The sequence below is a fragment of the Oncorhynchus mykiss genome, chromosome 17 (genome assembly GCF_057628025.1).
Source record: "Oncorhynchus mykiss isolate SJ-2025 chromosome 17, ASM5762802v1, whole genome shotgun sequence".
Classification (NCBI taxonomy): domain Eukaryota; kingdom Metazoa; phylum Chordata; class Actinopteri; order Salmoniformes; family Salmonidae; genus Oncorhynchus; species Oncorhynchus mykiss.
Genome location: NC_143038.1, coordinates 5,602,635 through 5,616,265, shown reverse-complemented (window position 1 = coordinate 5,616,265; position 13,631 = coordinate 5,602,635). Strand labels below are relative to the sequence as shown.

General features: G+C 42.5%; 1 protein-coding gene across 5 annotated transcripts in view; it reads right to left on the bottom strand.

The window, feature by feature from the left end:
• Positions 1-13,631, bottom strand: part of LOC110493536 (SH3 and PX domain-containing protein 2A) — a 122,180-nt gene that overhangs the window by 106,508 nt on the left and 2,041 nt on the right. For 4 of the 5 annotated variants that reach the window (XM_036949459.2, XM_036949457.2, XM_036949458.2 and 1 more), the window contains exon 2: positions 4,676-4,756. In XM_036949459.2, the coding sequence (XP_036805354.2) occupies positions 4,676-4,756 (81 nt within the window). Of the gene's footprint in view, positions 1-4,675; positions 4,757-9,718; positions 9,759-13,631 lie in introns of those variants that run through there. The other variant, XM_090204634.1, reaches the window with a different exon arrangement.

Below are 13,631 nucleotides of genomic sequence, written 5' to 3'. Positions count from 1 at the left end.
ACACTACTTATTTACACTACATATTAAGTAGTTAGAAGTGTTTACTAAATATATCAAGTCAAGCTGAGGTAAGTATAAAGTGTTGGAGTGAGTGTGTTTTTTCTGAAAAAAAAAAGTATATTCTTCCTCTTGGCACTGATTGTGTCATTTCATTCACACTCCCCCCAGAACAGTCCCTCTTCCTTTCTTTCTTTCCTTGCACCTAATCTCACCCCTCTCTTTCCATCCCGTGCCTTGTTGTTAGATAGGACCTGTCCACTTCTCAGGTGAAGTGAGAGAAAAATCTATCTTTCAACTCTGGCCTCACGTAACCCAAACTGAACTACTGAAGAGGAACAATAGAGAAAAGACAGAGACAAAGAAGGAGAGAGAGAGAGAGAGAGAGGGAGAGAGAGAGATAGATAAATAAGGAAGGAGAGAGAGAGAGAGAGAGAGAGAGAGATAGAGAAATAAGGAAGGAGAGAGAGAGAGAGAGAGAGAGAGAGAGAGAGAGAGAGAGAGAGAGAGAGAGAGAAATAAGGAAGGAGAGAGAGAGATAGAGAGAGAGAGGTAAGTTCCACAAATCTGTGAACGAGAAGGGCCTTCTATGCCATCAAAAGGAACATAAAATTCGACACACCAATTAGGATCTGGCTAAAAATACTTAATACAGTCATAGAATGCATTGCCCTTTATGGTTGTGAGGTCTGGGGTCCGCTCACCAACCAAGATTTCACAAATTGAGACTGCATGCAGAATTCTGCAAAAATATCTTCTGTGTACAACGTAAAACACCAGATAATGCATGCAGAGCAGAATTAGGCTGATACCCACTAATTATCCAAATCCAGAAAAGAGACGTTAAATTCTACAACCACCTAAAAGGAAGACCTTCCACAACAAAGTCATCACATACTGAGAGATGAACCTGGAGAAGAGTCCCCTAAGCAAGCTGGTCCTGGGGCTCTGTTCACAAACACAAACAGACACCACAGAGTCCCAGCACAGCAACACAATTAGACCCAACCAAATCATGAGAAAACAAAAAGATAATTATTACACATTGGAAAGAATTAACAAAAAAAACAGATCAAACTAGAATGCTATTTGGCCCTAAACAGAGAATACACAGTGGCAGAATACCTGCCCACTGTGACTGACCCAAAATGAAGGAAAGGTTGACTATGTACAGACTCAGTGAGTATAGTCTTGGTATTGAGAACGGTAGACATGGCTCTCAAGAGAAGACAGGCTATGTGCACACTGCCCACAAAATGAGGTGGAAACTGAGCTGCACTTCCTAACCTCCTGCCCAATGTATGACCATATTAGAGAGACATATTTCCCTCAGATTACACAGATCCACAAAGAATTTAAAAAACAAATCTAATTGTGATAAACTATTGGGTGAAATTCCACAGTGTGCCATCACAGCAGCAATGTTTGTGACCTATTTCCTCAAGAAAAGGGCAACCAGTGAAGAACAAACACCATTGTAAATACAACCCATATTTATGTTGATTTATTTTCCCTTTTGTACTTTAACTATTTGCACATTGTTGCAACACTGTATATATACGTAATATAACATTTGAAATGTATTTATGCTTTTGGAACTTTTGTGAGTGTAATGTTTACTGTTAATTTATTGTTTATTTCACTTCTGTTTATTATCTATTTCACTTGCTTTGGCAATGTAAACATATGGTTCCCATGCCAAGAAACCCCTTAAATTGAGAGAGATCAATAAATAAAAGATTTTAAAAAGAAAGAGAGCAAGAGTGGGAAAGCGAGAGAGAGAGTGAGCCAGAGAAGAGAGAGAGAGCGAGAGCAATAAATAAAAGCGAGAGAGCGAGAGAAAGCGAGAGAGAGAGAGATAAATAAAAGCGAGAGAGCGAGAGAGAGAGAGATAAATAAAAGAGAAAGACAGACAGAGAAAAGAGATGAGAGAGGAGAGATAATTAAAGAAAGAAAGAGAGAGACCAACCCTTTCCTTGAAGCTGAGAAATTGGGGGGAAATAATCCAAATGATGAAGTAGGATATGGTTCCCTGTTGTGAGATTCTAGTATCATTTCAAATGAATAGTCTCTCTATCACCAGTTAATAGCTTCTTCTCTGCATTGGCAACACACACACACACACACACACACACACACACACACACACACACACACACACACACAGGAACACACACAGGAACACACACACAAAGACTACAGTGGGCACCCACTAGCACTAATATATATCCTGTTACCAGTGCCTTAATGCATTCATAAACTCACCGAGTTAGAAAACACATTACAGTGTACTCTAAATGCAATTAAGGGTTGTATTACCTTACCCATTCAACTGAGGCCAAATATCTTTATTTATGCTACACTCTGGTCCTGTGTCACCAATACACAACCCTTAACCTTAAAGAGAGGTCAGAGGTCAAAGGTCACGGGATATTCTACATGTGTACAGAGTGCTAACTACTTCTGGTGCTTTGTCTACCTACACGGCTTGGAACTCTCCACCCTCACAGTAGTTGGTCATTTTGGTGGACACATTCATCCAAAGCAACACACAGTCCGTGCATGTGGCCCGAGCTAGAACTGAACCCACAACGTTGGCCTTCTCCACACCACACTGTAACCATCTGAGCCATCGGGACAAAGTCAACACGCACCCGTCCTCTAAATCCATTATGTCAGCTGTTGTGAATAACAGTTGTGCAGCTTCTGCCTGTGGATATAGAGAGGTGCTGCCCATTCAGGGTTTGCAAAGGCTGCTGGGAGCAGCGGGGTCTCTTTGGACCAGATACATGTTTACACAAGAGAGGCTCCAGGTCTGTCTGAAAACATCAGGGTGAAAAAGAGAGACGGAGAGATGAAAGACAGAGTTTCCAGTGTATATCCTTTCTCCTGGCATAAGGGCTTAGTTAATAGTTAATAACATCCCCTTGTGTGAGGGTATTAAGAGAAGACCAATTATTGTTGCCAATGGTAGTCTCTTTGACTACAGCCGTGTGTCTCAGATTTGAGGTGGAAGTTTTGCCCTTAATTAACCACAGATCTAGGATCAGAGTATCATAACCCAAACATCTAACCTTCAGGAGGATTTAAAGAAACATCTGACCCTGGACTAGTGGTTAGGGGCAACTTGACCTACTCTTATGTCGATCAACGACATTAAGAGATCCTCAAAGCCAGCTATATTAACAGTTGCATAGCCAGATGTGCTAGACTGAAAACTAGTCATTACTAGCCTATATCAAGGTTTTAACAGGTCTCTCTCGCAAAACCTTGTATGTCAGTGAGACAAACCTGCATAAAAGTAAAGGTTGAATAAATAAATGCATTTGGTTGTGAATGCTGCTTTCTTTGACAACACAATAAACTATAGACTTAGTCTAGGGGACATTTGGACTCTCCACCTAGTCTGAGGACCTCTGCCCTTCTCAATCAGAAAAGCTAACTAAATCAATCTTTCTGTTGGTGACTGAGTAGTTCTGTGTGAAACCATCCACAACCCATTAGAGGCCATTAGCTCCCAAGCAGCAATTTGAACCCCTCGTGTGTGTGTGTGTGTGTGTGTGCGTGTGTGTGTGTGTGCGTGTGTGTGTGTGTTCACCTATATCTCCTCATAGCCTACGTTTCAGCAGTGGAACCAAGATACAAACTTCCTCAGTCAACCCTGTTTATTATTCTACCTTTGCTTTATTACACATTGGGAGTAATCACTTCCATGGGGGAGGCTATTTTCCATTGCACCCACTGGTTATCAATGGGACCTTTGAGGGTAGGAACCTTCCTCCCCTGATTGAAACATCATTTCCTGTCAGGCTGCACACTAAGGCTATTGAGATCAACCCAAGTCTTTCTCTATGTATGGCTCTTTCATATTGACCAGAATGACCGGGAGATCCCAAGACCTATGCTGCTACTCTGCCTATCAGCTTGCAAAGAGCAGGGGTGTAGAGAGTGTATGTACACACACACACACAATCTCCTCAACCTGCAGGGTTTTTACTGCAGCAGCCCAGCTCCCATTCCAAAGAAAATACAGGTCTAAACTGAAGGGTAGTTTTGGCATGTTAAACATAAGAGTCATGTAAGCTTATATGTGAAACGCTCCAATAGTCACCACACACACACACACACATCACCTGAGAGTCCCTCGGCAGGCCGGTATAAAACATGCTACAGTACATTAAATTACTATATAACAGCCTGTCAGCTCCTTGACGTTTTGGGGCCAAGGCAGAGATGAGTGTGTGTGTGTGTGTGTGTGTGTGTGTGTGTGTGTGTGTGTGTGTGTGTGTGTGTGTGTGTGTGTGTGTGTGTGTGTGTGTGTGTGTGTGTGTGTGTGTGTGTGTGTGTGTACGTGTTGTATCACTACTGCGTCTCTGAGGCTACAAGAGATACAGACCATACCTCTCCCCCACTCCCAGACCAATTACTAAAACTCACATTGATTCATTGACTCAACCATGTGTGGAGAATAGCAGTGCAGACATGTTTTTAAAGAATAATCCCTCACAACGCTCAGAGTATAATCTCAAAAAAGGGACAGTGAAAGCATACCGTTTTGAGATAGAAAAATAGACGTTCTGATCTGCTATGATTCTGTCTCAATAAAACCAGATGTTTGGATAGAAATACATATATCCACTGAAGAGCGTAGGCGAGGACAGGAGAGAGTCAACATTACCTGAAGGTCAAAGAATTTGCTGTATCTCCTGTAGATTATGTGGGAGGTGTTGTCAGAGTATGTGACATTGATGAGATACACCTGCAACGAGAGGAAGCGCATGGTTAACACTGTGGACAAGACACACGGCATACCAAGGCAACAACCCCTGCACTTCAAAGGTCAATGACACAAACATATATCTGTCAAGGTGTAATAGCGGGTGAACATCATGGTGATCTCATTCACCTTCTCTACCCATTGAACCTCTGCACTTCCTGCCCCAGCCACAAGTTACAATTACAACATCCATTCCCATTCAAGTGGATGGGGCTTTGTCTGAGGCTCTTTGTTCCTTCCAGTAACTATATTTATATGATAGATGACGTGTAGAAACCGACCGTTATGTTCCAGACCCGGAGGGTTGGTAATGTAATTGATGCTGATATCATCTCCGGCTTTAATCTTACATAGGGGAACATAGGAAAGATATCAAGGAGTCTGGAAAATTCCCATAAGAGAGGTCAGTCAGGACGGTTGAATGGGTTGGAACTCAAGTTTATGATGGATATCTACAGAGGAAGTGTTGTGCCAATATACAGTAGGATATCTGGTGAAATGGCTATTTGAAGTCACAAAATAGCAAGCAACAAACATAACGTTAAAACTAGACTGTTAAAATCAAGGCTAACTGCTACTGAACATAGCCTTTCACAGTTCTAATATGCTATAGTACTGAGAGACATTGAGGTTAAGTCCCAAACCTAAACCATTGTCCCTTTGGCTTCATTGTTCTCAGCCCAATCTCTGCTACAAAAACACACAATTTGTTGAAGTTCACAGAGATTCCATATACTTCATAATCATAAAGCATGTCAAACATGTTCACATCTGGCGTTTACTCAAAATCAAGGCAAAGATTGCGATCAAAGACAGCCATTGTCAAATAATTGACAATCAAATAAGATTTTGTCAGCCAACCAAATAGGCTAAATGAAGCTACAGCACTGTGTAGGCCTATGGTTGCACTTTGAGAACTAAATGTCGTCGACTTGTCAATATAGAAACAATTCACCTCAGGAAATGTAGCCATCTTCACTATGCCTAGAGATGAAAATCACCTCATGATATGTTGGCCATTGAAAATCAAGTTCCCCTTGTGAAGTGTCAGACACAGGTGTTTCCCTAATCCCCTGGCCTACTAGCACAGCGAACCCTCATCCTAATACATCTTACACACTGGTCCCTGCAGCAACCTGCCAAGAACAGTCATAACAGCTAGCCTTAGAAGAATTAGCCCAAACAAAAGAGACCTGGCGTAAGAGAATCAGCCACTTGAAACAAAATACTCTCCCAAGAACAAAGCTCTGTGTTAAAAGGCCTTGTTGCTGCTGGAATGACACCAGCTATTGCTGGCTAGCTTCCAAACTGAGTGTTTTCACAATTCTCACCCATGGAAATGTTACGTTAACATCCAAGCCACTGGAATTATGTCATGCTAATGCTAAGCTAATGACGTGATAGTGACTCCATAGGGTTAGTGTCAACGGCTTGGTTTGATTTGTATTGTGTTAGCGAGTAGCGGCTCCAGCACTAGCCTTTTCACTCCCATGGAAATATTATGCTAAAATCAAAGCCACTGTTATATTATGCTAGTGACCTGTTAGCGACTCCTATGGCGATGTCAACTTGAAGTCTGTCAGGCTATGCTATGCTAGCTAATGAGGTGTTAGTGGCTCCATAGGACTTTACCCTTTCAAAGGCTTGGCTTGATTTGTGTTGCTGCTGCCAAAGTCAGTGGCACTGGAGGGTTGGTGAATTTACTTACTGGAGTCTTTACAGAGTCTGTAGTCAGACAGACAAGTTATTCTGTAAGGACCTCACCTGTTGTGTTCCACCTTCAGCAAAGTAGGCTATCCTTTACCAGAAACACTATACATCACCAAACATTAAACCATATTTTTACAGCTCAAGGCCGAACAAGAAACTACGTAATGAATCAAAACGGAAAGCCAAAACTAAGGGAGGTTAGATGAATGAAGAAAGTGTTAGTGCATAGCAATCCACATAGATATGGACTTTATCTGACACCATTTCCCTTGGAGGGTCTGGAAGAGCTGCATGCTGCATAGTGTGGGTGCCTAACACCCCACAAGTGTGTGTGTGTATGTGTGTGTGTATGTGTGTGTGTGTGTGCGTGTGTACGCCTCAAGCAAGTGTGTGTGGGCTTGACCTGACTTTCAGAGAGTGGGTGTGTTGTTCTATAAATGCTTTTGACCTGACCGGCATGTTGCCATCCTCCCTCCTCCACCACCCGATGCCACTTGGCTGCTTAATTTGACCGTGGAGCAAAACCTCTCTGGGATGTGCCAACAGAGGGAGGGAGGGAGGGTGGGAGGGAGGGAGGGAGGGAGGGAGGGAGGGAGGGAGGGAGGGAGGGAGGGAGGGAGAACTTAGTTAAAACGATCCCATCCCAAACAGCAGAACAGATGGATCTATCCTCATAGGAATCACAATGAAAAACAGAACTAGTCTATCCACATCACACAACCCACGCCCAAAATATCAAGCTTAAACCTAATGCCCTCGTCCCAACCTAAAATAGACTATGTCGTCCCTCAGGGAGTGAATGGGATTGAATGTGAGTTAACAGCCTAGTACAGCCCATCACTACCTGAAAGCAAAACAAACCTACACTGTAGGTGTCACCTCAATTATATTTCTGGATTGACATAGGATTGACTGTGGAGAATAGTGCTGTTTGACAGCTTGAAAAGTTTTTTTTTTCCACTCTCAGATGAGGGTAAAAAATTCCAGCAACACTTTAAAATAGCACGTAGATGCGTTGCAGGTTGACTCATGGTTCAAGTACAGCCAGTCGTGAGCGGCTGTTGGTCCACACAGCCAAAACACTCTGAATCATTATTTTAGGGGACCACACACACACACACACACACACACACACACACACACACACACAAACACACACACACACACAAACACACACACACACACACACACACACACACACACACACACACACACACACACACACATAAAGTTACTCCCTAGTTGTCAGTTAGAGGGAGTTAGATTTGTTTTCTAATGTTACACAGGTTTAACACATTTGAACAACACAGTGTTATAAGAGTGAGTTGTCTTCCCAGCAACAGAAGGTGTGCTGATGGAATCCCAGATGGTGGGTCGTCAAGTGTTGCCGCACCGTTCAAATCAAGATAAAATCCCGGCCTTGCCATACGGTTAGACATTCTTCAATAGTATGCATGTCTGGGCAAATCAAACAATGTTGCAATTTCAAAACAGAAAACAAAAGAGAATGTAGATAATATTATATTTAATATGTATTTAAAATACGTTTATACATGACCTTTACTGCATAACACCCCCTATTCTACTACACTCTAGTTCCTTGGTGTCCACATCACCAACAAACTAACATGGTCCAAGCACACCAAGACAGTCATGAAGAGGGCACGACAAAACCAACTGCACCATCGAGAGCATCCTGACGGGTTGCATCACCGCCTGGTACACACTACCCTCTGTGGTGCTTTGGTCGAATGCTCGGCATTCGACCAAAGCACCACAGAGGGTAGTGTGTACGGTCCAGTACATCACTGGGCCCAAGCTTCCTGCCATCCAGGACCTCTATACAAGGCGGTGTCAGAGGAAGGCCCTAAAATTGTCAAAGACCCCAGCCACCCTAGTCATAGACTGTTCTCTCTGCTACCACACGGCAAGCGGTACCGGAGTGCCATGTCTAGGTCCAAGAGGATTCTAAACAGCTTCTTCCCCCAAGCCATAAGACTCCTGAACATCTAATCAAATGGCTACCCAGACTATTTGTAGTGCCCCCAACTTTTATGCTGCTGCTACTCTCTGTTATTATCTATGCATAGTCACTTGAATAACTACCTACATGTACATATTACCTCAATTACCTCGACTAACCGGTGCCCCCTGTATATAGCCTCGCGATTGTTATTTTACGGCTGCTCTTTAATTATTTGTTACATTTAATTATTTATTTTTTGTATTTTTCTTAAAACTGCCTTGTTGGTTAAGGGCTTGTAGGAAGTATTTCACTGTAATGTCTACTACACCTGTAGTATTCGGTCCATGTGACAAATAAAAATGTATTTGATTTGTACTTACAGTACACAGAGAACCCAGATTTAACACCATAAAACATTTCCTTCACTCTTGGCAATCTAGTCGTAAACCTGTACTGGCTGGCACGCTAGCCCTAGCTTCTAAAGATCAGCTGTTACCATCAGACCCACTTCTTGGTTTGGCAACTGGAACATTTAACAGATAGATGGGTGGGGGAGATTTATGGAAACAATGGGCCCAACCTAAATCGTAAATCACTGTAGCAGACTACATAATATATCATATAAATAGGAGGTTAAGGTAATTAGTTTGGATATAAATGGTGATTCAGTTCATTACTGTTATTTTAAGTATTTATAACAGTTTACTACAATATAATTACATGCATTACTCTCTGGATACCCTGTGACATCAGCAACCAAATGAAATACAGCAACGATATATTCTATTCTGTCTATTCAATTGTTATTCTATTCTATTCTGCGCTCATGTCAACAGCCAAAGGGGTTTGATGAAACATTCAAAAACAAAGAGGGAAAGTACATGCATGGACAAATACAAATGAATCAAACAAGTTTGTGTCCCAGACACCCAGTGTCCCAGATCTAGCAAGAGAAAGCCCTCGTTCGTCATCATCTCTTGCTGTGATGCAAATGGTTTCAGCTTGGGAGACAAAAGTCTCATTCATGTCCGGCATTTCGGAGAAAGACGAATAAGAGCAAATTGGATCTCTGATTATTTCCATGAATCAACCATGAATCATAGGCTACACGGCTATGGTTAGCTTAGTTATATTTTGACAGCTTTTCTTCAGCTTTTCACAAATTACTCACCTTTCCCACCACATGTAGTGACTAGCAACCACAATGTAAGACTCTGAATAAACCAAACTACAATAGTTTGTGTCTACGAATTGAGAAAATTACTTACTGTCTCTGTAGAACCCTTGTGTTTCCCAGTTTCCCAGTTTAAGAGTGAGGAAGGCTGAGCAGAGGGCTTGGTGGAGCATAGACTGTGGGCCTAGCCACAAAATTACACTGAACCCCGCCTAAAACACTATACTTAACCTAACACATAAAACAGAAAGGCATTACATACTGCTAGCCAGATGACTTTTATATGGATTATGCGTGGGGATTGAATGAAGTACAAGGATGGGAATACTATTCGCTTGAGAATAGATCTAAAGGGAAATCCACTTTCCATAGTAACCACAACGAAGCTAATAGAGTCAGATTTATTAAACGAACAGGTGAAAAGAGGTTACGGACGACAAGACAGCTTGAAGACGTGCGCATGTGTGTCCATGTGTGTGTGTGTGTCTCCTCTACACATTCACCAGGTCATACTGTACCAAGAGAACAAAAACAACCAGCCTGCCATCTAAGTCTAACTTTAACTAGACCAAGGGCTTTGGTTTGGCAGTGGCTCTATGGTGGGAATCCCATTTAATACAGGTTTGCATAAGCTCTGCCAATATACTGCCCCTGATTGCTCACCAACCCAACCACCCCTCCTAAAACTGTGGTCAGTTCCAGTTTCCACGTCCTTCGCCTCTCTCTACCTTCTCTACCCAGGGCATAGGAAGCGCAGGCGTCCTTTCTCTCTCTTCCTCTCCCCAACCACACTCTTAGAGAAAAGGTGCTATCTAGAACCTAAAAGGGTTCTTCAGCTGTTCCCATAGGATAACCCTTTGAAGAACACTTTTTGGTTCCAGACAGAACCCTTTTGGTTCCATGTAAATTTCTTTGTGGTTCCATGTAGAACCCTTTCCATAGAAGGTTTTAAATGGCACCCAAAAGGGTCCCACCTGGAACCCAAAAGGGTTCTATCTGGAACAAAAAAGGGTCCTCCTATGGGGACAGCCAAAGAACCGTTTTGGAACCCTTTTTTCTAAGAGTGCAGCAGCCAACAGGAAACAGGAAGTGCAGGCCTGGACCAGGCAAACAGAAGTTTTTCTGAGAGAGACAAGGAAAAAGTGGAAAAGTGTCCATTCAGCTGTCATTTCCTCCTCCCTCTCCCCTTCCCTCTCTCTGCTTTGTCTTGTCATGTACAGTAGAACAATTCACATAGAGCTGTTCATTATATCCTGTTTCATACAGTACAGCTCGGGTTACGCAATCCTAGAGGCCTCACTTTGAAATCGCCACTTCGCTAGACTACACACACAGTGAGGTACAGTTGCAGTATACTGCATGGCCAATTTCTCACAGTAAGGGCAAGGACTACCATTGCAAGCCCCACATATTGCCCACACACGTTGTCCGTCTTCGCATCGTGACTCCCGAATGTGTCGACATACAGAAATGACATGGAGCCAGAGGCAATGTTTCATGTGGTTTACTGGATATCAAAAGAATGGGATGTGCTACAGTACATAATTTATATTGTCAAAAAATATATATACAAAAATAACAATTTGTACATGTTGGTGATGATTAAGATGTGTTCCCTAATAAACATCCCATCTTGTAATAATCTAATCGTTTTATAGTGCTCATAAAGACTGAGGTTGAAGAAGACTTCCCAATTGTTCCAGGCAAATAAAGTTCTCCAAAGTGACTAGACAACATCTGTCGGTGGTTGAGACATTCAGCAACATGTGTTCAGGGCTCCAGTAATAACATCCACGGATCCCTCCTTTCTATTTGATGTAACGTTTATTTAACCAGGCAAGTCACTTAATGACACATTCTTATCTATACTGAACAAAATTAAAAACGCAAAATGCAACAATTTCAAAGATTTTACTGTGTTACAGTTCATTATAGGGAAATCAGTCAATTGAAATAAATTAATTATGCCCTAATCTATGGATTTCATATAACTGGGAATACAGATATGTATTTGTTGGTCACAGATACCTTAAAAAAAAAAAACTGAGGTCATGGATCAGAAAACCAGTTAGTATCTGGTGTGACAACCATTTGCCTCATGCAGCGCAACACATCTGCTTGCATAGAGTTTATCTGGCTGTTGATTGTGGCCTGTGGAACGCTGTCTTCAATGACTGTGCGAAATTGCTGGATATTGGCAGAACTGGAACACGCTGTCGTATTCATCCTTCCAGAGCATCCCAAACATGCTCAATGGGTGGCATGTCTGGTGATGCAGGCTATGGGAGAACTGGGACATTTACAGCTTTGTTTCAGAACATTCAATTCTCCAGCAACAGCTATGGTGGACATACCTGCACACCTGTGGGCATGCCAATTCCTCAAAACATGAGACATCTGCGGCATTGTGTTGTGTAACAAAACTGCGCTTTCAGAGTGAACTTTTATTGTCCAAAGCACAAGGTGCACCTGTGTAACAATCATGCTGTTTAATCAGCTTCTTGATGTGCCACACCTGTCAAGTGGATGGATTATCTTGGCAAAGCAAAAATGCTCACTAACAGGGATGTAAACACATTTGTGCATAACATTCTAGAGAAATAAGCTTTTTGTGTTCATGGACATTTCTGGGACCTTTTATTTCGGCTCACGAAACATGGGACAAACACTTTACATGTTGCATTTATATTTTTTGGTCAGTATACAATGACGGCCTGAAGAGGCAGAACACTTCATGTGGGGACAGGGGATAAAAAATGGTTCAAGACTATGTAATACAAAACACAGACAGAAGACACTGGCAAAAGTACAAATACAACAGCAAACAAACAGTAGATGTATGTGTGTGGTGTGTGTGATTTAAAACCACATGCTTCCTAACAAGGCAACGCAAACTAGTGACATCGAGTGACAATTCGAAACAACTATATGTCTCAACAACCTGTTCATCTATTTGTCCTTTGAACTCCTCCAGGGACACCAGGTCGGCTTGGAGGGAATTCAAGATCAGGGGGATGAGTAATGAAAGGACCTTTTTCCACACTCTGTTCAAATTTTACCGACTGTTTGCATAAAACAAGACTGAGATGTGAGCTTGTATGAGTTCTCATTTCGAGCTAGAAGAGAGGACAGATAAAATGGCACACACAATGAAATGTAACGCACACACACACACACACACACACTCCTTCACCATACACACACTTCCAAGGCCTCTTGTTCAGTGACGGGGCGAGCCTGTGTGAAGTGAACAGAGTACAATGACTTCACTGACGACAGACGTCAGCACAGCACCCTGACTCACACACATACAGACACCACTCTCTTTCCTGCTGGACCCTATCGTCGTCAAACTGAGGAAAACAATGGGCCAAGCCTAAAGCCCAGCCTAATAAAAACCCTCGAGTGTGATTCTCTCAGTGAGCAGTAACCATTGGAAAACAGAGGCCTTTTCACTCAGGTCATCATTCTGTTTTTGATGGCTCAATAAATATTTGAGTAGGAAACAACCCCCTGGAGGCCTGTTTTATGATGCTAAACAACAACTAGCACTGCTGGTTCTGACTAAAGGGACGTCCAAAAGGTTTCCAAATGTTGCTGGGTTTATTGAGTAGCGGTGGCTTCATTTGAAAAGCAAATACTGCTGGATTGCTACCAGCTCTTTAAACACTCGTCTCACCTGAACAAGAAAGAAGCGGTGTTGTAATATTTTCTGTGTCTAAGCAGACGTGTCCCCCTGGGTCAAATGACCACTTCACCCCTGACAAAGACTTGTGTCTCACCCCCCCTCTCACTCTGTTCTCATAGGATAAGCGTTTCCAGCTGTTTTCACCAACAGAGTGTTGAGATTGGTGGAGGGACAGAATCTTTCTCTATCTCACTTTCTCTCTCTCACACACAAGCACATATTTCTCTCATTCACACACACACATACACAGTGAGACAGTCTGGGGATTACTCCCTCCAGTTTCTTCTCACAGTGACTAGCTAGTGGTGATCCCAGGGGC